This window comes from Pseudophryne corroboree, chromosome 4, assembly GCF_028390025.1.
Source record: "Pseudophryne corroboree isolate aPseCor3 chromosome 4, aPseCor3.hap2, whole genome shotgun sequence".
In the NCBI taxonomy this organism is placed as follows: Eukaryota; Metazoa; Chordata; class Amphibia; order Anura; family Myobatrachidae; genus Pseudophryne; species Pseudophryne corroboree.
The window spans coordinates 441536630-441560344 of NC_086447.1; the positions used below are offsets into that span (position 1 = coordinate 441536630).

General features: G+C 48.5%; 1 protein-coding gene across 2 annotated transcripts in view; it reads left to right on the forward strand.

Annotated features, from left to right (window-relative positions):
- RNGTT (RNA guanylyltransferase and 5'-phosphatase) overlaps positions 1-23715 on the forward strand; it is a 945165-nt gene that overhangs the window by 43324 nt on the left and 878126 nt on the right. For both annotated transcript variants that reach the window (XM_063916923.1, XM_063916922.1), the window contains exon 3: positions 19146-19249. In XM_063916923.1, coding sequence (XP_063772993.1) covers positions 19146-19249 — 104 coding nt within the window. The remainder of the gene's footprint in view (positions 1-19145; positions 19250-23715) is intronic.

Consider the following 23715-nt stretch of genomic DNA (forward strand, 5'->3'; position numbering starts at 1 on the left):
CCCCGTCCCAACGGGGGGAAGGGTTCTATTCGAGTCTCTTTGTCGTACCGAAGCTGGACGGCTCGGTCAGACCGATTCTGAACCTGAAATCCCTCAATCCATACTTGAAAATTTTCAAGTTCAAGATGGAGTCTCTTCGAGCTGTGATCTCCAGCCTCGAAGGGGGGGATTTTATGGCGTCAGTCGACATAAAGGATGCTTGCTTACACGTCCCGATATACCCTCCGCATCAGGCCTTCCTGAGGTTTGCGGTGCAGGATTGTCATTACCAATTTCAGGCGTTGCCGTTTGGGCTTTCCATGGCCTCGAGGGTGTTCACCAAGGTAATGGCGGAGATGATGGTTCTCCTTCGCAAGCAAGGTGTCACAATTATCCCATACTTGGACGATCTCCTGATAAAGGCGAGGTCAAAGGAACAGTTGTTAAGTGTGTGGATCTCTCCCTGTCGGTTCTGCGACATCACGGTTGGATTCTAAATTTGCCAAAGTCTCAGTTGATCCCGTCCACTCGGCTGCCCTTCCTGGGCATGATCCTAGACACGGAGCTACAGAGAGTGTTTCTTCCGGAGGACAAAGCTCTGGAGATCCAGACCATGGTCAGGGAGCTTCTGAGGCCGACAAGTGTGTCGATTCATCAATGCACTCGAGTGCTAGGGAAGATGGTTGCGGCTTACAAAGCCATTCCGTTTGGCAGGTTTCATGCCCGGGTGTTTCAGTGGGATCTGCTGAACAAATGGTCCGGGTCTCACCTGCACATGCACCGGAAAATAAGTCTATCTTCCAGGGCCAGGATTTCTCTTCTGTGGTGGCTGCAAGGTTCTCACCTTCTAGAGGGGCGCCGATTCGGAATCCAGAACTGGGTCCTGCTGACCACAGATGCAAGTCTCCGAGGCTGGGGCGCAGTCACGCAAGGAGGAAGTTTCCAGGGAAAGTGGTCAAGCCAGGAATCTTGTCTCCACATAAATGTTCTCGAGTTAAGAGCCATTTACAACGGCCTCCTGCAAGCGAAGAACCTTCTTCAGGGTCTCCCTGTCCTGATCCAGTCGGACAACATAACAGCGGTGGCGTACGTAAACCGCCAAGGCGGAACAAGGAGCAGGGCGGCAATGGCGGAGGCCACAAGAATTCTTCGCTGGGCGGAACAGCACGTGAGCGCTCTGTCAGCAGTCTTCCTCCCGGGCGTGGACAACTGGGAAGCAGACTTACTCAGCAGACACTATCTCCATCTGGGAGAGTGGGCTCTTCATCAAGAGGTATTTGCAGAAGTGACAAGGCGTTGGGGAATTCCTCTGATAGACATGATGGCGTCTCGCCTCAACAAGAAGCTTCCGAGGTATTGTTCCAGGTCAAGGGACCCCCAAGCCAGTGCAGTGGACGCCCTGGTAACTCCGTGGGTGTTTCAGTCGGTGTATGTGTTCCCTCCGCTTCCTCTCATTCGAAGGGTGCTGAGGATCGTACGACGAACAAGGGTTCAGGCAATACTCGTCGTTCCAGATTGGCCACGGAGAGCCTGGTATCCGGATCTCCAGGAATTGCTTGTAGAAGATCCTTGGCTGCTTCCTCGTAGAGAGGACCTGTTACTGCAGGGGCCCTGCGTGTTTCCGGACTTACCGCGGCTGTGTTTGACGGTGTGGAAGTTGAGCGCCAGATCCTAGCTCAGAAAGGTATTTTCGGGGAGGTCATCCCCACTCTCCTTAAAGCTAGGAAGGAGGTTACGGCAAAACATTATCACCGTATTTGGAGAAAGTATGTGTCGTGGTGTGAAACCAAAGCAGCTCCTGCGGAGGAGTTTCACTTGGGTCATTTCCTCCATTGTTTTGCAGGCAGGCGTGGATGCAGGCCTGAAATTGGGTTCCATCAAAGTGCAGATTTTGGCTTTATCTATTTTCTTTCAAAAAGAATTGGCCGTCCTTCCTGAGGTTCAGACTTTTGTGAAGGGAGTGCTGCATATCCATCCTCCATTTGTGCCACCCGTGGCGCCGTGGGATCTTGAAGTGGTGTTGCATTTTCTTATATCTCACTGGTTTGAACCTTTGCGTAAGGTTGAGTTAAAGTTTCTCACTTGGAAAGTGGTCATGCTTTTGGCTTTGGCGTCTGCCAGACTAGTGTCCTAGTTGGCGGCTTTGTCTCACAAGAGCCCATATTTGATTTTTCATTCGGATAGAGCGGAATTGAGCACTCGTCAACAATTTCTGCCGAAGGTGGTTTCTTCGTTACACATAAACCAACCTAACCTATTGTGGTACCGGTGGCTACGGATGCTGTGGCGGTCCCAAAATCTCTTGATGTTGTAAGAGCTTTGAAAATTTATGTCGCCAGAATGGCTCTTACTAGAAAGACGGAGGCTCTGTTTGTCCTGTATGCTTCCAACAAGATTGGAAATCCTGCTTCTAAGCAAACTATTGCACGCTGGATTTGTAATACGATTCAGCAAGCTCATTCTTCGGCTGGGCTGCAGTTGCCGAAGTCAGTAAAGGCCCATTCTACCAGGAAGGTGGGCTCATCTTGGGTGGCTGCCCGAGGGGTCTCGGCACTTCAGCTTTGCTGAGCAGCTACGTGGTCGGGTTCAAACACTTTTGCTAAGTTCTACAAGTTTGATACCCTGGCTGATGAGGACCTCATGTTTACTCAATCGGTGCTGCAGAGTCGTCCGAACTCTCCCGCCCGGTCTGGAGCTTTGGTATAGACCCCATGGTCCTTTTGGAGTCCCCAGCATCCTCTAGGACGTAAGAGAAAATAGGATTTTAATACCTACCGGTAAATCCTTTTCTCCTAGTCCGCAGAGGATGCTGGGCGCCCGTCCCAGTGCGGACTGTTCCTTGCAGTTGTATTGATACTGGTTATTTTTGGTTACACAATGTTTGTGTATCGGTTATATTCAGCTTGTTGCCGTTGTTAGTTCATACTGTTATCTGGTTTCCTGCTACTCCGGTTGTATGGTATGTTTGTGGTGTGGGCTGGTATGTTTCTCTCCCTTAGTTTAACAAAAATCCTTTCCTCGAAATGTCCGTCTCTCCTGGGCACAGTTCCTATAACTGATGTCTGGGGAGGGGCATAGAGGGAGGAGCCAGTTCACACCCAGTCAAAGTCTTTTTAGTGTGCCCATGTCTCCTGGGGATCCGTCTATACCCCATGGTCCTTTTGGAGTCCCCAGCATCCTCTACGGACTAGGAGAAAAGGATTTACCGGTAGGTATTAAAATCCTATTTTTTCTTTGGTATGTCAATGAAATAATATTTAATTTCCCCTGTTTTTGTTGTCACATCTTTGATCTTATTTCACATTTTGATTAAACTTTTCATTAACCTGGCACCTAAGGCGGTATCCTATTAGAGGCGATGCGATTTCGGCCTTTTAAAACGTCCGGATATCACGATTAATGACCAATTGGTCATTATCGCGGTATCCAATTAGAGGCCATTTTGATCTGCCGAAATTGGACCCGTTATCGTGCCCCCTTATCATGGATTATGCTTAGAGTGCCTGGAGTTTTTATAGTGGACAGTCTTATTTTAACAGATGTCCTATAGTCCCTTTGTTTTATTGTCACTTTGATAGAAATATGATGAATAAATCATTGTCTTGAAACATCTAGCCTTAGTACGCCATGGGGGAATTAAATTGGACGCAAGGTTTAGCAAAGTAAAAAACGGTTCTCCTTGAAAGGAAATAAGTAGGAAGACTGATATCTCTCTGTTTCCGAGTGGAAACGGTTCTCAATGCCCTCTTCGTCTGTCCCTGAGGAGTCCATTTCAGAGGAGGAGAGGCGTTCAGGGTTTGGAGGCCGATCTGTGCGTTGTAGTCTATTCCACTTAAAGATTTTTCCAGTGGAGAAATCTTTTTGGTCTCGAGAGAATTTTGATTTCTTTCTGTCAATAATGATCTTCTCGTATTCCTGTAGTTCTTTTTTTATTTTGTTCAAACTTAGTTTGAAAAGAAGCAATCTTCTCAAACGCTTCCAATCTTTTCCCAATATTCTCTCTCTCCCTACTACTTCAAGTACCAGATTGTTATGTTTAGTCAAGCTTTGTAGTAGTTCTGCTTAACACTTCAGTAAAGCTCCTTCCCAGTCAGTTCGCAGATTATCAGTAATGAGTGGGTAGCTGGGAAATACCTTGGGTCTCAACCCTGTTGGGATAATTTTTTGTTTGATGTAATTCTCCAGACTTATTAGGTCCCAATTGACCCTAGTCTGTTTCTGCAGCAGATATTTTAGCTTTCGCAAATCCTCATCCCAACCGGCTGTAGAGGTGGAGGGTAGAGATGTATCAGAAAAAATGTTCCTGAGGCTCAAAAGGAATTGCACGGATGACACAACTTTCCTACACAAAAGCCAGGAACTTGCCCAAAGACTCCGTAACAGAGGCTACAGCAATAGATCCATCAAAAGAGCCAGAAATGAAGTAAGACCGATAAAGAGAGAGAGTCTTCTCTACAAAGACAGAAAAACACCCACCCAAGACACAGAAGTGAGATTTGTGGGAAATTTCTGCGCAGAGTGGCGTGATATTAAACATATCATTCAGAATAACTGGAAGATCCTACGTACAGATTCTGATTTGGAAGAACTCCTTAAAGACCAAATAGCAATGAGCTGGAGGAGGTCCCCGAGTTTGAAGGATCGATTAGTTAGAAGTCACTTCATAGCTAGACCCCCCAAAACTACAAGCGCAAAAGGTAGTTTTCCATGTGGTTCATGCAAAATCTGCAAACACATCCAACATAGGGACACAATATCAGACAAGTTTGGGCGAGAACACCCCCTGCCAGGATTCTTTAACTGTAAGACAAAAAATGTTGTGTATTGCATAACCTGTCCCTGTCAGACTCTTTATGTTGGCATGACCTCCAGGATGCTTAAACAGCGCGTGCTGGAGCATATTGGTACCATTAGAAATGCTGAGTCAGAAATGAAGAAGTTCAAACCACTTACAACAGTCGGCAAACATTTTTACAAAGAACACCATGGTTCCTCCGAAGAACTAAAAATCTTTGGGTTGGAGAAAGTGCAATTGGGACTCAGAGGTGGGGATCTAAACAATGCACTCCTCAGAAAGGGGAGCAAATGGATCTTCACACTGGGGTCCCTCTCCCCCAAGGGACTCAATGAAAATATAAGTTATGGTGCCTTTCTGTCAGTCTGAAGAATATTCCTCTCCTGTAACTGTTGCTTCCTTTTCCACTTCTCTTCTCTTTTTCTCCTCTTCCTTTTTTCTTTCCATTATCCATGTCCCATATGCTTAAAATATTCTATTACGGACCAGCAGTATTGTCATTCCACTGCCACCAACTAGTGATAGAACAGTACGTGATAATGGATATACTTTGATACAATACGAGGTCAAACATTACACAGATCTTAAAGATTGATCTCTCTAGTCTAATGCATAAATTATCTATGTAACTTAACAATACCATACGGATACAAACTACTTTAACATGAAAAAATCATAGTCTCAACTCAATAATTTCCTATAAAACTGAATGTTGATTTATCCATCAATACTATCAGATGTAGCTGACATAAAACTATCATATTAATTTAACGGTTGTACCAGGTAATCTTATAACGGATATTCACACAAATTGGTTAGTACTACACTATGTGTAAGAAATAAACTAACGTTTAGTCCTTGTAGTAATTAATTCCTTTATTATATAAGCGCTTACAAACCTAACACATACTTAAATGGTCCTAATATTTAATTGCCCACTCTCTAACCAGCATCCTTGCAATCCACTGCAGTACAAATGAATGATTTCGTTTCTAGATCTGTTACCTAAACCCTGTTTTCTCAGCAATTGTTATCATATATTTAACTGAGAACCTAATACGGCTGTGACAGGTTGAACAATGTATCCATTCTTCATGAAACGTTTTGATTGGTTCAGAAACAAATAAAAGAAATCTGAGGAATTCCCACTCAGGACTCTTGGTGAACAAGCCCTGCCCTGGGTGAAACGTACGTCCAATCTCAAAGACGTCACAGTGACGTAATTCGGAATCCCCGTGCAGAGAACACGGCTCCGATCTCGGGCTTCAGGAGAGACACGCGCTCAAACTGCAGCGGCTGCTGCACACACACGAACTCTACAGACAGGTACTCCGGTGCTCTCTCATTAAAGAGCTGCGGGACGCGTCTCTCTGCAATGACCTTTGGCCACCAGAGACTCTGTGACCCGCAGCTATCAACCGCAGCAAGCACCCTCTTCTTTCTTCATACCAGTGCCGGCCGCCTAGCTCTCTCACCTCCCATTCACTGTGGAACTCCACACATGGGAAGGCAGTAGAAGCTGGCGGACACCCGGCCCTTGTCTGACCCTCTATACCTATCTCAGGCTCTTACAAAGTACTATAAATTACTGCAGAAGCTGTTTCTCCACGGATAGTTGAAATGCCCGACGTGGTGATAATGACTACCACTCATTGATATACTTCTCAAACACCACGCAATTTGCTTGATACCCATTCCTTATATTTATTCACCAGGCTTAGAATACCCGCTTCCTAGATCCTTTGACTGTATTAAGAGTAATTGCACACCCACATAAAAATATAGGGTGGGACATTAATTGCTTCTGAATTACGACAAATGATGGGATACTGAAGCATAATAGAAAGCAGAAACAGAAGCAGTTTTATCTCCAAATGTGCAACAATTACAGTCTTCTTCAATAAATAGAAGGTAATTTAATAATCAGCTCTATAGGAAGTGTTACTTTTATATTGTTTTGTTACGTGTCTTCTATTTGCTAACCTGTATAGAGGTGTAGCAAAAGGAATTACCGTATATACTCGAGTATAAGCCGACTTTTTCAGCACTTTTTTTTGTGCTGAAAAAGCCACCTCGGCTTATACTCGAGTCAGTGACAGGCAGAGGCAGAGCAGTGTGAAGGAGGGACACGGAGCGCACAGCGCGCGGCTCTCCTGTGTCCCTCCTGCATCTCCGGCGGCAGCAGCGGCGGTTCTATTACAGGAAGTACCCGTTCGTGACCTCTGATCACGAACCGGCACTTCCTTTAATAGACCCGCCGCGGCCGCCGAAGATGCAGGAGGGACACAGGAGAGGCGCGTGCTGTGCGCTTCGTGTCCCTCCAGAAGACAGCGCGGGATCGACGGAGGGGTAAGTAACAACACTGTGGGGCATACCTGGCACTTGGGGAGGGAACGTATCTGGCATAATGAGGGGGCGTATCTGGCAGCACTGTGGGGGCATATCTGGCAGCACTGTGGGGGCATATCTGGCAGCACTGTGGGGGCATATCTGGCAGCACTGTGGGGGCATATCTGGCAGCACTGTGGGGGCATATCTGGCAGCACTGTGGGGGCATATCTGGCAGCACTGTGGGGGCATATCTGGCAGCACTGTGGGGGCATAACTGGCAGCACTGTGGGGGCATAACTGGCAGCACTGTGGGGGCATAACTGGCAGCACTGTGGGGGCATAACTGGCAGCACTGTGGGGGCATATCTGGCAGCACTGTGGGGGCATATCTGGCAGCACTGTGGGGGCATATCTGGCAGCACTGTGGGGGCATATCTGGCACTATGAGGGCATATCTGGCACTGAGGGCTGTGTACGGCTAGAGCTGCATTTCCCACCCTAGGCTTATACTCGAGTCAATAAGTTTTCCCAGGTTTTTGTGGTAGAATTAGGTGCCTCGGCTTATATTCGGGTCGACTTATACTCGAGTATATACGGTAATACTTGCACACATTTTTAATGAATTTGATTAAACATGTTTTAAACAATAATCTTTAAAGAGTGCACCCACAAAGAGGTTTTCTTCTTTGTTCCCGTGGTCCTTTCCCGGGAGAAAAACCCCCCAGTGATTGTCCTGTATGCTCCCAGCAAAATTGGGTGTCCTGCTTCTAAGCAGACTATTGCGCGCTGGATCAGAGGGACAATTCAGCACGCTCATTCTACGGCAGACTTGCCGGTACCGAAGTCGGTGAAGGCCCATTCTACTAGGAAAGTGGGCTCATCCTGGGCGGCTGCCCGGGGCGTCTCGGCTTTACAACTTTGCAGAGCAGCTACTTGGTCAGGGTCAAACACATTTGCAAAATTTTATAAGGTTGACACTTTGGCCGATGAAGACCTCAAGTTTGGTAAATCGGTGCTGCAGGGTCATCCGCACTCTCCCGCCCGTACTGGAGCTTTGGTATAACCCCATGGTACTGAAGTGGACCCCAGCATCCTCTAGGACGTATGAGAAAACAGGATTTTAATACCTACCGGTAAATCCTTTTCTCTGACGTCCTAGTGGATGCTGGGGACTCCGTCAGGACCATGGGGATTAGCGGCTCCGCAGGAGACAGGGCACAAAAGTAAAAGCTTTAGGATCAGGTGGTGTGCACTGGCTCCTCCCCCCATGACCCTCCTCCAAGCCTCAGTTAGATTTTTGTGCCCAGCCGAGAAGGGTGCAATCTAGGTGGCTCTCCTAAAGAGCTGCTTAGAGTAAAAGTTTTGTTAGGTTTTTTATTTTCAGTGAGTCCTGCTGGCAACAGGCTCACTGCATCGAGGGACTTAGGGGAGAGAAGTGAACTCACCTGCGTGCAGGATGGATTGGCTTCTTAGGCTACTGGACACCATTAGCTCCAGAGGGAGTCGGAACACAGGTCTCACCCTGGGGTTTGTCCCGGAGCCGCGCCGCCGACCCCCTTGCAGATGCCGAAAAGTGAAGAGGTCCAGAAACCGGCGGCATAAGACTTTTCAGTCTTCATAAGGTAGCGCACAGCACTGCAGCTGTGCGCCATTGTTGTCAGCACACTTCATAGCAGCGGTCACTGAGGGTGCAGGGCGCTGTGGGGGGGCGCCCTGGGCAGCAATGATAGTACCTTATTCTGGCTAAAAATACATCACATATAGCCCCTGGGGGCTATATGGATGTATTTAACCCCTGCCAGGTCTCAGAAAAACGGGAGAAGAAGCCCGCCGAAAAGGGGGCGGGGCCTATTCTCCTCAGCACACAGCGCCATTTTCCCTCACAGAAATGCTGGTGGGAAGGCTCCCAGGCTCTCCCCTGCACTGCACTACAGAAACAGGGTTAAAACAGAGAGGGGGGGCACTTATTTGGCGATATGACTATATATATTAAAATGCTATAAGGGAAAAACACTTATATAAAGGTTGTCCCTGTATAATTATAGCGTTTTTGGTGTGTGCTGGCAAACTCTCCCTCTGTCTCCCCAAAGGGCTAGTGGGGTCCTGTCCTCTATCAGAGCATTCCCTGTGTGTGTGCTGTGTGTCGGTACGTGTGTGTCGACATGTATGAGGACGATGTTGGTGAGGAGGCGGAGCAATTGCCTGTAATGGTGATGTCACTCTCTAGGGAGTCGACACCGGAATGGATGGCTTATTTAAGGAATTACGTGATAATGTCAACACGCTGCAAGGTCGGTTGACGACATGAGACGGCCGGCAAACCAATTAGTACCTGTCCAGGCGTCTCAAACACCGTCAGGGGCGTTAAAACGTCCTTTTACCTCAGTCGGTCGACACAGACACGGACACTGACTCCAGTGTCGACGGTGAAGAAACAAACGTATTTTCCTTTAGGGCCACACGTTACCTGTTAAGGGCAATGAAGGAAGTGTTACATATTTCTGATACTACAAGTACCACAAAAAAGGGTATTGTGTGGAGTGTGAAAAAACTACCTGTAGTTTTTCCTGAATCAGATAAATTAAATGAAGTGTGTGATGATGCGTGGGTTTCCCCCGATAGAAAATTATTGGCGGTATACCCTTTCCCGCCAGAAGTTAGGGCGCGTTGGGAAACACCCCTTAGGGTGGATAAGGCGCTCACACGCTTATCAAAACAAGTGGCGGTACCGTCTCCAGATAGGGCCGCCCTCAAGGAGCCAGCTGATAGGAGGCTGGAAAATATCCTAAAAAGTATATACACACATACTGGTGTTATACTGCGACCAGCGATCGCCTCAGCCTGGATGTGCAGCGCTGGGGTGGCTTGGTCGGATTCCCTGACTGAAAATATTGATACCCTTGACAGGGACAGTATTTTACTGACTATAGAGCATTTAAAGGATGCATTTCTATATATGCGAGATGCACAGAGGAATATTTGCACTCTGGCATCAAGAGTAAGTGCGATGTCCATATCTGCCAGAAGTTGTTTATGGACACGACAGTGGTCAGGTGATGCAGATTCCAAACGGCACATGGAAGTATTGCCGTATAAAGGAGAAAAAGACAACGTCTTTTCAGCCTCAGTCCTTTCGTCCCCATAAGGGCAAGCGTGCAAAAGGCCAGTCATATCTGCCATGGGATAGAGGAAAGGGAAGAAGACTGCAGCAGGCAGCCCATTCCCAGAAACAGAAGCCCTCCACCGCTTCTGCCAAGTCCTCAGCATGACGCTGGGGCCGTACAAGCGGACTCAGGTGCGGTGGGGGGGGGTCGTCTCAAGAGTTTCAGCACGCAGTGGGCTCACTCGCAAGTGGACCCCTGGATCCTACAAGTAGTATCCCAGGGGTACAGATTGGAAATTCGAGACGTCTCCCCCTCGCAGGTTCCTGAAGTCTGCTTTACCAACGTCTCCCTCCGACAGGGAGGCAGTAGTGGAAACAATTCACAAGCTGTATTCCCAGCAGGTGATAATCAAAGTACCCCTCCTACAACAAGGAAAGGGGTATTATTCCACACTATATTGTGGTACTGAAGCCAGACGGCTCGGTGAGACCTATTCTAAACAAAGGTTCAAATCAAGATGGAGTCACTCAGAGCAGTGATAGCGAACCAGAAAGAAGGGGACTATATGGTGTCCCGGGACATCAGGGATGCTTACCTCCATGTCCCAATTTGCCCTTCTCACCAAGGGTACCTCAGGTTCGTGGTACAGAACTGTCACTATCAGTTTCAGACGCTGCCGGTTGGATTGTCCACGGCACCCCGGGTCCTTACCAAGGTAATGGCCGAAATGATGATTCTTCTTCAAAGAAAATGGACGATCTCCTGATAAGGGCAAGGTCCAGAGAACAGTTGGAGGTCGGAGTAGCACTATCTCAAGTAGTTCTACGACAGCACGGGTGGATTCTAAATATTCCAAAACCGCAGCTGTTTCCGACGACACGTCTGCTGTTCCTAGGGATGATTCTGGACACAGTCCAGAAAAAGGTGTTTCTCCCGGAGAAGAAAGCCAGGGAGTTATCCGAGCTAGTCAGGAACCTCCTAAAACCAGGAAAAGTGTCAGTGCATCATTGCACAAGGGTCCTGGGAAAAATGGTGGCTTCTTACGAAGCGATTCCATTCGGTAGATTTCACGCAAGAACTTTTCAGTGGGATCTGCTGGAAAAATGGTCCGGATCGCATCTTCAGATGCATCAGCGGATAACCCTGTCTCCAAGGACAAGGGTGTTTCTTCTGCGGTGGCTGCAGAGTGCTCATCTACTAAAGGGCCGCAGATTCGGCATTCAGGACTGGGTCCTGGTGACCACGGATGCCAGCCTGAGAGGCTGGGGAGCAGTCACACAGGGAAAAAATTTCCAGGGAGTGTGATCAAGTCTGGAGACTTCTCTCCACATAAATATACTGGAGCTAAGGGCAATTTACAATGTTCTAAGCTTAGCAAGACCTCTGCTTCAAGGTCAGCCGGTATTGATCCAGTGGGACAACATCACGGCAGTCGCCCACGTAAACAGACAGGGCGGCACAAGAAGCAGGAGGGCAATGGCAGAAACTGCAAGGATTCTTCGCTGGGCGAAAAATCATGTGATAGCACTGTCAGCAGTGTTCATTCCGGGAGTGGACAACTGGGAAGCAGACTTCCTCAGCAGGCACGACCTCCACCCGGGAGAGTGGGGACTTCATCGGGAAGTATTCCACATGATTGTGAACCGTTGGGAAAGACCAAAGGTGGACATGATGGCGTCCCGCCTGAACAAAAAACTGGACAGGTATTGCGCCAGGTCAAGAGACCCTCAAGCAATATCTGTGGACGTTCTGGTAACACCGTGGGTGTACCAGTCGGTGTATGTGTTCCCTCCTCTGCTTCTCATAACCAAGGTACTGAGAATTATAAGACGTAGAGGAGTAAGAACTATACTCGTGGCTCCGGATTGGCCAAGAAGGACGTGGCACCCGGAACTTCAAGAAATGCTCACAGAGGACTCATGGCCTCTGCCGCTAAGAAGGGACTTGCTTCAGCAAGTACCAGGTCTGTTCCAAGACTTACCGCGGCTGCGTTTGACGGCATGGCGGTGGAACGCCAGATCCTAAGGGAAAAAGGCATTCCGGAAGAGGTCATTCCTACCCTGGTCAAAGCCAGGAAGGAGGTGACCGCAAAACATTATCACCACATGTGGCGAAAATATGTTGCGTGGTGTGAGGCCAGGAAGGCCCCACGAAGAAATTTCAACTCGGTCGATTCCTGCATTTCCTGCAAACAGGAGTGTCTATGGGCCTCAAATTGGGGTCCATTAAGGTTCAAATTTCGGCCCTGTCAATTTTCTTCCAGAAAGAATTGGCTTCAGTTCCTGAAGTCCAGAAGTTTGTCAAGGGAGTATTGCATATACAACCCCCTTGTTGTGCCTCCAGTGGCACTGTGGGATCTCAACGTAGTTCTGGGATTCCTCAAATCACATTTTAAACCGCTCAAATCTGTGGATTTGAAATATCTTGCATGAAAAGTGACCATGCTGTTGGCCCTGGCCTCGGCCAGGCGAGTGTCAGAATTGGCGGCCTTGTCTCACAAAAGCCATATCTGATTGTCCATTCGGACAGGGCAGAGCTGCGGACTCGTCCCCAGTTTCTTCCTAAGGTGGTGTCAGCGTTTCACCTGAACCAGCTTTTTGTGGTACCTGCGGCTACTAGGGACTTGGAGGACTCCAAGTTGCTAGATGTTGTCAGGGCCCTGAAAATATAGGTTTCCAGGACTGCTGGAGTCAGGAAAACTGACTCGCTGTTATCCTGTATGCACCCAACAAAACTGGGTGCTCTTGCTTCTAAGCAGACGATTGCTCGTTGGATTTGTAGCACATTTCAACTTGCACATTCTGTGGCAGGCCTGCCACAGCCTAAATCTGTCAAGGCCCATTCCACAAGGAAGGTGGGCTCATCCTGGGCGGCTGCCCGAGGGGTCTCGGCATTACAACTCTGCCGAGCAGCTACGTGGTCGGGGGAGAACACGTTTGTAAAATTCTACAAATTTGATACCCTGGCTAAAGAGGACCTGGAGTTCTCTCATTCGGTGCTGCAGAGTCATCCGCACTCTCCCGCCCGTTTGGGAGCTTTGGTATAATCCCCATGGTCCTGACGGAGTCCCCAGCATCCACTAGGACGTCAGAGAAAATAAGATTTTACTTACCGATAAATCTATTTCTCGTAGTCCGTAGTGGATGCTGGGCGCCCATCCCAAGTGCGGATTGTCTGCAATACTTGTACATAGTTATTGTTACAAAAATCGGGTTATTATTGTTGTGAGCCATCTTTTCAGAGGCTCCGCTGTTATCATGCTGTTAACTGGGTTCAGATCACAGGTTGTACAGTGTGATTGGTGTGGCTGGTATGAGTCTTACCCGGGATTCAAAATCCTTCCTTATTGTGTACGCTCGTCCGGGCACAGTATCCTAACTGAGGCTTGGAGGAGGGTCATGGGGGGAGGAGCCAGTGCACACCACCTGATCCTAAAGCTTTTACTTTTGTGCCCTGTCTCCTGCGGAGCCGCTAATCCCCATGGTCCTGACGGAGTCCCCAGCATCCACTACGGACTACGAGAAATAGATTTATCGGTAAGTAAAATCTTATTTTCTCCCAGTCCGTAGAGGATGCTGGGCACCCGACCCAGTGCGTACTTTACCTGCAGTTTGTTCTTTATAGTTACACAAGTTGTTTCATTTGTTTTCAGCATGTTGCTGTAAATGGTTCATGCCTGTTGGCGTGGGTCATGTTGAATGCCATATTGTGCGGCATGGTTGAGGTGTGAGCTGGTATGAATCTCACCATTAGTATAAAAGTAAATTCTTTCCTCGAAATGTCCGTCTCCCTGGGCACAGTTCCTATAACTGAGGTCTGGAGGAGGGGCATAGAGGGAGGAGCCAGTTCACACCCTTGAAAAGTCTTAAAGTGCCCATGGTACTGAAGTGGACCCCAGCATCCTCTACGGACTAGGAGAAAAGGATTTACCGGTAGGTATTAAAATCCTATTATTGCTGTGGGCGTAGCACAGAGGCCCACTATTGCACATGGCTGGATTTCAAGGGCCATGCTAAAATGGTCTGATGATATAATAAATGGGTTTTACTGTCTCCTCCAGAGACACTGCTGCATCTTATCCAGGATGCTGCGAACATTGGGTGAGGCTATTAAAGAATTGTTTCTATTTAATGGCTGTACCACAGCTATGGCGGTCTTGTCTTGTCCCGCAGGGCTCTGTGGCTTCGACAATGGTCAGCGGATGCTGATTCCAAGAAGGCGTGGAGAATCTTCTTTTTACAGGCGAGGCCTTATTTGGGGAAAAACTGAACAAGTGGATTTCTCAAGCAACGGCTGGAAAGTCTACCTTTCTGCTGTCTGCTGCGCCTCCTGCTAGACCCTGGGCCTTCTCTGCAGTCTTTTCGTGTGGCTAGATTTAGAGGCAGAGCTAGAGGAGCCTCAAATGCCGCCAGAGGAAATCGAAGTAAGTCCCGTAAACCAGAGGCTGCTGGGTCTGTAGACCTGATCTCTGAATCCTCAGCCACGAAGCCCTCCGCGTGATGGTTGGCCCAAACAGCAGGGAGACTTTCAGGTAGGTGCTCGCCTTCAACACTTTGTCCATGTGTGGACACAGTCCTGCCGTGATCCTTGAGTGAGGGACCTCATATCCGAAGGATACCGGTTGGAATTTCAAGCACTACCTCCTCACAGATTCTTAAGTTAAGCTTACCCTTCATACATAGCAAGGGTTACCTTGTAAGACGCCATTCAAAAACTGCTACGAACGGGGGTTGTGGTCCCAGTACCGCCCCTGTTGCACAACAGGGGTTTTTACTCCAGTCTTTTTGTTGTACCGAAACCGGACGGTTTGGTACGGCCCATCTTGAACCTAAAATCTCTGAACCCGTATCTACGCGTGTTCAAATTCAAGATGGAGTCCCTGAGAGCGGTGGTCTTTGGGCTGGAGAAGGGGGAGTTTTTATTAACCCTGGATGTCGCCATATGGCTGCCTCATCAGACTTGCCTCCGGTTCGCTGTACTGGACCACCACTTCCAGTTTCAGGCCTTACCCTTAGGTCTCTCCACAGCCCCAAGGGTATTCACAAAAGTTATGGCAGAGATGATGCTGCAATTGTGCAGGATGGGAGTCAACATAGTCCCCTATTTGGACTCCTGATAAAGGCAGTCTCCAAGGAACGTCTGCTACACATCATAGACTTGACTACTCGTCTGCTTTCGGGTGGTTCCTAAATTTCCAGAAGTCTCACCTGGAACCGTCACAAAGAATCCAGTTCCTGGGCATGATTCTGGACACGATAGCTCAGAAAGTATTCCTCCCCTTGGACAAGGCTTTGACAATCCAGGCTATGGTCCGCTCGGTACACGGACCTCACCAAATCTCGATTCCTCTTTGCATTCGCCTACTGGGCAAGATGGTGGCCTCAATCCAGTATGGCAGGTTCCATGCCCCCCTGTTCCAGCTGGATCTGCTGGACAAGTGGTCAGGGTCTCACATGCACCAGAGTATAGCTGTCGCCAAAATCACGGATCTCTGTTATGGTGGCTACAAGTCTCTCACCTTGTGGAGGGTCGGAGTTTCAGTATCCAGTCCTGGACTCTACTGATGCCAGCCTCCGAGGTTGGGGCGCCGTGACCCAGGGGCTCAGTTCCAGGGAGAGTGGTCGTGTCAGGAATCTGCACTACCGATAAATGTTCTGGAACTCAGGGCAATTTACAATACTCTTCTGCAGGCCTCCTATCTACTCCGAAATCAGGCCATTCAGGTACAGTCGGACAACTCCACGGCGGTGGCGTACATAAACCGGCAGGGAGGAACAAGAAGCAGGGCCGCAATGCGAGAGGTGTCACGGATACTCCTCTGGGCGGAAGCCAACGCAAGGGCCATCTCGGCCATATCCATTCCAGGCGTGGACAATTGGGAAGCGGACTTCCTCAGCAGGCACGACCTCCATCCAGGGGAATAGGGCCTTCACCCTCGGGTGTTTCAATAACTGGTTCACCGGTGGGGCTGTCCACAGATAGATCTGATGGCTTCTCGCCTCAACAAGAAGCTCCGTCATTACTGTTCCAGGACAAGGGATCCGCAGGCTGCAGCAGTGGACGCTCTGACGGCTCCGTGGTCTTACCAGTTCGTGTGCCTGTTTCCTCCAATTCCCCTCATTCCCAGAGTTCTAAAAAGGGAAAGAGTTCAGGCAGTTCTGATTGCCCCAGATTGGCCTCGACGGTCCTGGTATACAGACCTCCTGACCATGTCTCTGGAGGAACCCTTGCCTCCGCTGCTTCTCAAGGACCTTCTTCAACAAGGGCCATTTGTTTATCCAGACTTACTGTGGCTACGTTTGACGGCTTGGAAGTTGAGAGGGAGATTCTAGCCAGGAAAGGTCTTCCGTCCAAGGTTATCTCCGCTATGGTCCAGGCCCGTAAGGTGGTCACGTCTAAATATTACCACCTTATCTGGAAGAAATACGTTTCCTGGTGTAAGGGTAGAAAATATTCTCCTGCGGAGTTTCGGCTTGGCCGTTTTCTGCTCTTCCTGCAAGCAGGCATGGATATGGGTCTAAGGTTAGGCTCCATCAAGGTTCAGATTTCATTTCTCTCCATCTCCTTCCAGAAACAGCTGGTTGTGCTTCCAGAAGTACAGACATTTCTGAAGGGGGTTCTCCGCATTCAACCACCCTTTTTCCTTCCCACAGCTCCGTGGGATCTCAATGTGGTCTTAAACTTTCTCCAGTCGCACTGGTTTGAACCCCTTGCACAGGGTGGACCTGAAATATCTTACTTGGAAGACTGTCATGTTGCTGGCTCTAGCTTCTGCTAGATGGGTGTCTGACTTGGGTGCCTTATCTTGTAAGAACCCATATTTGATGTTTCATGAGGATAGGGCGGAGCTCAGGATTCGCCCGCAGTTTGTGCCGAAGGTGGTTTCGGCTTTTCACACAAGCCAATTGTGGTCCCGAAAATGTTGGATACGGCGGTTGCTCCAAAGTCCTTTTGGATGTTGTGAGGGCTTTGCGGATTTATGTCAGGAGGACAGCCTGTCACAGGTAGTCTGACTCGCTATTTGCCCTTTATGACGCTACCAAAATTGGATGTCCTGCCTCTAAGCAGTCCATTGCTCGTTGGCTTAGATTGACCATTCAGCGAGCCTATTCTTTGGCAGTATTGCCGCTACCGAGTTCTGTCGAGCCCACTCCACAAGATCTGTGGGTTCTTCCTGGGCGTCCGCCCGGGGTGTCTTGGCCCTACAGTTGTGCTGTGCAGCTACCTGGTCAGGGTCGAACACGTCTATAGGTTCGACACCTTGGCCAGTGATGACCTTCAGTTTGGTCAGGCGGTTTTGCAGTGGTCTCAGCACTCTCCCACCCGTTCTGGGAGCTTTGGGACTTCCCCATGGTACTAAAGTACATTCCCAGTATCCACTAGGACGTTAGAGAAAATAGGAATTTAATACTTACCGGTAATTCCTTTTCTCGTAGTCCGTAATGGATACTGGTTGTAAGTGTTCTTGGTTAGGTCTGCTGTTGCTGTCCCTGTTCCATGTTTGATTAGCTTGGCTATCCTCTGTTCTGCTTAGCGCTGCTATCTTTTGTTACTGTTGTGTGTTGGTTCGTTACCTCACCACTATCTTGTTGTATATTCCTTCTCTCATGGTATATCCGTCTCCTCGGGAACAGTTTTCCTAGACTGAATCTGCTAGGAGGGGCATAGAGGGGAGGAGCCAGCACACACTAATGTTTTCTTAAAGTGCCAGGCTCCAGTGGACCTGATCTATACGCCATGGTACTAAAGTAAATTCCCAGTATCCACTATGGACTGCGAGAAAAGAAATTACCGGTATGTATTAAATTCCTATTTTCTTTGCAGGCAGACTACAGGTGCCAGCGGGCCCTTTATGTCTAGGTATGCTGGTACTTGAGTTCTACAAGTGCCGTGATACCGGAACAGGCTTTCTGGGACTTGTTGGCCACCTATATAGAACAATATTTTAACTATTTTATGACCATTAACCCTGCACCCTTTTAGCCCAGGGTTTGTTTCTGTTGTTTTTTTTAACGGAGTGGTGCTTTTCAAGGGATTCCAGCATTTGGCTGACTATTTGGAAGCTGGCTTTTAGCAGTGACTGCCTTATTTTGACTCAACATTTTAACGCTGTCTATTTTTTTTTAGTTTTCTATGTTTTAAATGTCCAAATTTGACCCGGTCGACATTTCGTCCTGTCTATTTATTAATTGTCTACAATATGGCCATATACACACTATCTCCCTATCGACATTGTGACTACATATTGTTTGTTGACATTTAGTACATGTCAACATTTTTGTTGTCTAAATAAGGCACCTGTCGACATTAGGGTGTCTTTATTTTGATTGCCTAGATTATGACAAAGTAACCAGACAGGTAATACAGAGTTAGCGTGCGCACAAAAATAGGGTGTGGCTTCATAGGGAAGGGGTGTGGCCACAGCTGTGTCCCCTGTAGTTGTACCCCCTTTAGCTGTGCCCCCTGTAGGTGTGCCCCTAGTGGCGCTGCTTACAAACCAAAAAAAACCCCATACAATACTCGCCAACCCTGCTGCTGCTCCGTCTCTGGCCGCCCGCTCCTCTCTATGGGAGCGATGTCATGACGTCTCTCCCATAGTGCCGCACAGACACTAGAGCTCAATTATGACCTTTAGCGTCTGTCAATGGCGCCGGCTGCACCGGGCACCCACACAGCCCACAGTGTCTGCTGCAGCCAAGGGGCGGGGTGCGGGTGGGCTGCGGGCGCCTGCGGGGTGACTGCGGCCGCACCCGCAGGCCGCAGTGCCATGGCACACGCCCTGCTTGCCGTGCCTAGAACCGCTCATGTATAGGGGGTACAGATAATGTCTATTGTACACGCTGTACTGGATTTAAAAATAAATAAATTAAAAATGTCCTGTATGTTTAACAATCCAACCATTGAGTATTACTTTATATAATCTTTATTTTTTTCAGGTAAAAATGGGACTGCTGATCGATTTGACTAACACTACAAGATTCTATGATCGAAGTGATATAGAAAAGGAAGGTATAAAATATATAAAGCTTCAGTGCAAAGGGTAAGTTCCATGTCTCATTTATATTCTGTTATACAATACTTTTTAGGGCAAAGACATTGCTTACAGGGGTGGCCTTCTAAACCTGTAGAAAGCTGTGTTGTTGGATGAGACAGTTGTCCAGTACTTAACAGTGCTTAAGTTCAGCTGTGAGGAGGGCCTATGGCCAACAGTTTGTTCATGCATGATGGCTTCAATTTCGAGTTTGCAATTATTATTTCTCTATCGTCCTAGTGGATGCTGGGGTTCCTGAAAGGACCATGGGGAATAGCGGCTCCGCAGGAGACAGGGCACAAAAAGTAAAGCTTTAGGATCAGGTGGTGTGCACTGGCTCCTCCCCCTATGACCCTCCTCCAAGCCTCAGTTAGATTTTTGTGCCCGGCCGAGAAGGGTGCAATCTAGGTGGCTCTCCTAAAGAGCTGCTTAGAAAAGTTTAGCTTAGGTTTTTTATTTTACAGTGAGTCCTGCTGGCAACAGGATCACTGCAACGAGGGACTTAGGGGAGAAGAAGTGAACTCACCTGCGTGCAGGATGGATTGGCTTCTTTGGCTACTGGACATTAGCTCCAGAGGGACGATCACAGGTACAGCCTGGATGGTCACCGGAGCCTCGCCGCCGGCCCCCTTGCAGATGCTGAAACGAGAAGAGGTCCAGAATCGGCGGCAGAAGACTCCTCAGTCTTCTTAAGGTAGCGCACAGCACTGCAGCTGTGCGCCATTTCCTCTCAGCACACTTCACACGGCAGTCACTGAGGGTGCAGGGCGCTGGGAGGGGGGCGCCCTGGGAGGCAAATGAAAACCTTTTTTGGCTAAAAATACCTCACATATAGCCTCCGGGGGCTATATGGAGATATTTAACCCCTGCCAGAATCCATTAAAGAGCGGGAGACGAGCCCGCCGAAAAAGGGGCGGGGCCTATCTCCTCAGCACACAGCGCCATTTTCCCTCACAGAAAGGCTGGAGGGAAGGCTCCCAGGCTCTCCCCTGCACTGCACTACAGAAACAGGGTTAAAACAGAGAGGGGGGGCACTAATTTGGCGTTAGAAATATATAAAAGATGCTATAAGGGAAAACACTTATATAAGGTTGTCCCTATATAATTATAGCGTTTTTGGTGTGTGCTGGCAAACTCTCCCTCTGTCTCTCCAAAGGGCTAGTGGGTCCTGTCCTCTATCAGAGCATTCCCTGTGTGTGTGCTGTGTGTCGGTACGTGTGTGTCGACATGTAGGAGGACGATGTTGGTGAGGAGGCGGAGCAATTGCCTGTAATGGTGATGTCACTCTCTAGGGAGTCGACACCGGAATGGATGGCTTATTTAGGGAATTACGTGATAATGTCAACACGCTGCAAGGTCGGTTGACGACATGAGACGGCCGACAAACAATTAGTACCGGTCCAGACGTCTCAGAAACACCGTCAGGGGTTTTTAAAACGCCCGTTTACTTTAGTCGGTCGACACAGACACAGACACGGACACTGAATCCAGTGTCGACGGTGAATAAACAAACGTATTCCTTATTAGGGCCACACGTTAAGGGCAATGAAGGAGGTGTTACATATTTCTGATACTACAAGTACCACAAAAGAGGGTATTATGTGGGATGTGAAAAAACTACCGTAGTTTTTCCTGAATCAGATAAATTAAATGAAGTGTGTGATGATGCGTGGGTTCCCCCCGATAGAAAATTATGGGCGGTATACCCTTTCCCGCCAGAAGTTAGGGCGCGTTGGGAAACACCCCTTAGGGTGGATAAGGCGCTCACACGCTTATCAAAACAAGTGGCGGTACCGTCTATAGATAGGGCCGTCCTCAAGGAGCCAGCTGACAGGAGGCTGGAAAATATCATAAAAAGTATATACACACATACTGGTGTTATACTGCGACCAGCGATCGCCTCAGCCTGGATGTGCAGAGCTGGGGTGGCTTGGTCGGATTCCCTGACTAAAAATATTGATACCCTTGACAGGGACAGTATTTTATTGACTATAGAGCATTTAAAGGATGCATTTTCTATATATGCGAGATGCACAGAGGGATATTTGCACTCTGGCATCAAGAGTAAGTGCGATGTCCATATCTGCCAGAAGATGTTTATGGACACGACAGTGGTCAGGTGATGCAGATTCCAAACGGCACAAAGGTGTATTGCCGTATAAAGGAAGAGGAGTTATTTGGGGTCGGTCCATCGGACCTGGTGGCCACGGCAACTGCTGGAAAATCCACCGTTTTTACCCTAAGTCACATCTCTGCAGAAAAAGACACCGTCTTTTCAGCCTCAGTCCTTTCGTCCCTATAAGAGTCATATCTGCCCAGGGATAGAGGAAAGGGAAGAAGACTGCAGCAGGCAGCCCATTCCCAGGAACAGAAGCGTTCCACCGCTTCTGCCAAGCTCTCAGCATGACGCTGGGACCGTACAGGACCCCTGGATCCTACATGTAGTATCCCAGGGGTACAGATTGGAATGTCGAGACGTTTCCCCTTCGCAGGCTCCTGAAGTCTGGTTTACCAAGGTCTCCCTCCGACAAGGAGGCAGTATGGGAAACAATTCACAAGCTGTATTCCCAGCAGGTGATAATCAAATTACCCCTCCTACAACAAGAAAAGGGGTATTATTCCACATTATATTGTGGTACTGAAGCCAGAAGGCTAGGTGAGACCTATTCTAAATCTAAAAAAATTTGAACACTTACAAAGGTTCAAATCAAGATGGAGTCACTCAGAGCAGTGATAACGAACCAGGAAGAAGGGGACTATATAGTGTCCCGAGACATCAGGGATGCTTACCTCCATGTCCAAAATTTGCCCTTCTCACTAAGGGTACCTCAGGTTCGTGGTACAGAACTGTCACTATCAGTTTCAGACGCTGCCGTTTGGATTGTCCACGGCACCCCGGGTCTTTACCAAGGTAATGGCCGAAATGATGATTCTTCTTCGAAGAAAAGGCGTCTTAATTATCCCTTACTTGGACGATCTCCTGATAAGGGCAAAGTCCAGGGAACAGTTGGAGGTCGGAGTAGCACTATCTCGGATACTGCTACAACAGCACGGGTGGATTCTAAATATTCCAAAATCGCAGCTGATCCCGACGACAAGTCTGCTGTGCCTAGGGATGATTCTGGACACAGTCCAGAAAAAGGTGTTTCTCCCGGAAGAGAAAGCCAGGGAGTTATCCGAGCTAGTCAGGAACCTCCTAAAATCAGTGCATCATTGCACAAGGGTCCTGGTAAAGATGGTGACTTCCTACGAAGCAATTCCATTCGGCAGATTTCACGCAAGAATTTTTCAGTGGGATCTGCTGGACAAATGGTCCGGATCGCATCTTCAGATGCATCAGCGGATAACCCTATATCCAAGGACAAGGGTGTCTCTCCTGTGGTGGTTACAGAGTGCTCATCTTCTAGAGGGCCGCAGATTCGGCATTCAGGATTGGATGCTGGTGACCACGGAGGCCAGCCCGAGAGGCTGGGGAGCAGTCACACAAGGAAAAAATTTCCAGGGAGTGTGATCAAGTCTGGAGACTTTTCTCCACATAAATATACTGGAGCTAAGGGTAAATTTATAATACTCTAAGCTTAGCAAGACCTCTGCTTCAAGGTCAGCCGGTATTGATCCAGTGGGAAAAACATCACGGCAGTCGCCCACGTAAATAGACAGGGCGGCACAAGAAGCAGGAGGGCAATGGCAAAAACTGCAAGGACTTTTCGCTGGGCGGAAAATCATGTGATAGCACTGTCAGCAGTGTTTCATTCCGGGAATGGAAACTGGGAAGCAGACTTCCTCAGCAGGCACGACCTCCACCCGGCAGAGTGGAAACTTCATCGGGAAGTTTTCCACATGATTGTAAACCGTTGGGAAATACCAAAGGTGGACATGATGGCGTCCCGTCTGAACAAAAAACGGGACAGGTATTGCGCCAGGTTAAGAGACCCTCAGGCAATAGCTGTGGACGTTCTGGTAACACCATGGATGTGCCAGTCGGTGTATGTGTTCCATCCTCTGCTTCTCATACCTAAGGTACTGAGACTTATAAGACGTAGAGGAGTAAGAACTATACTCATGGCTCCGGATTGGCCAAGAAGGACTTGGTACCCGGAACTTCAAGAGATGCTCACAGAGGACTTATGGCCTCTGCCGCTAAGAAGAGACTTGTTTCAGCAAGTACCAGGTCTGTTCCAAGACTTACCGCAGCTGCGTTTGACGGCATGGCGGTGGAACGCCGGATCCTAAGGGAAAAAGGCATTCCGGAAGAGGTCATTCCTACCCTGGTCAAAGCCAGAAAGGAGGTGACCGCACAACATTATCACCACATGTGGCAAAAATATGTTGCGTGGTGTGAGGCCAGAAAGGCCCCACGAAGAAATTTCAACTCGGTCGATTCCTGCATTTCCTGCAAACAGGAGTGTCTATGGGCCTCAAATTGGGGTCCATTAAGGTTCAAATTTCGGCCCTGTCGATTTTCTTCCAGAAAG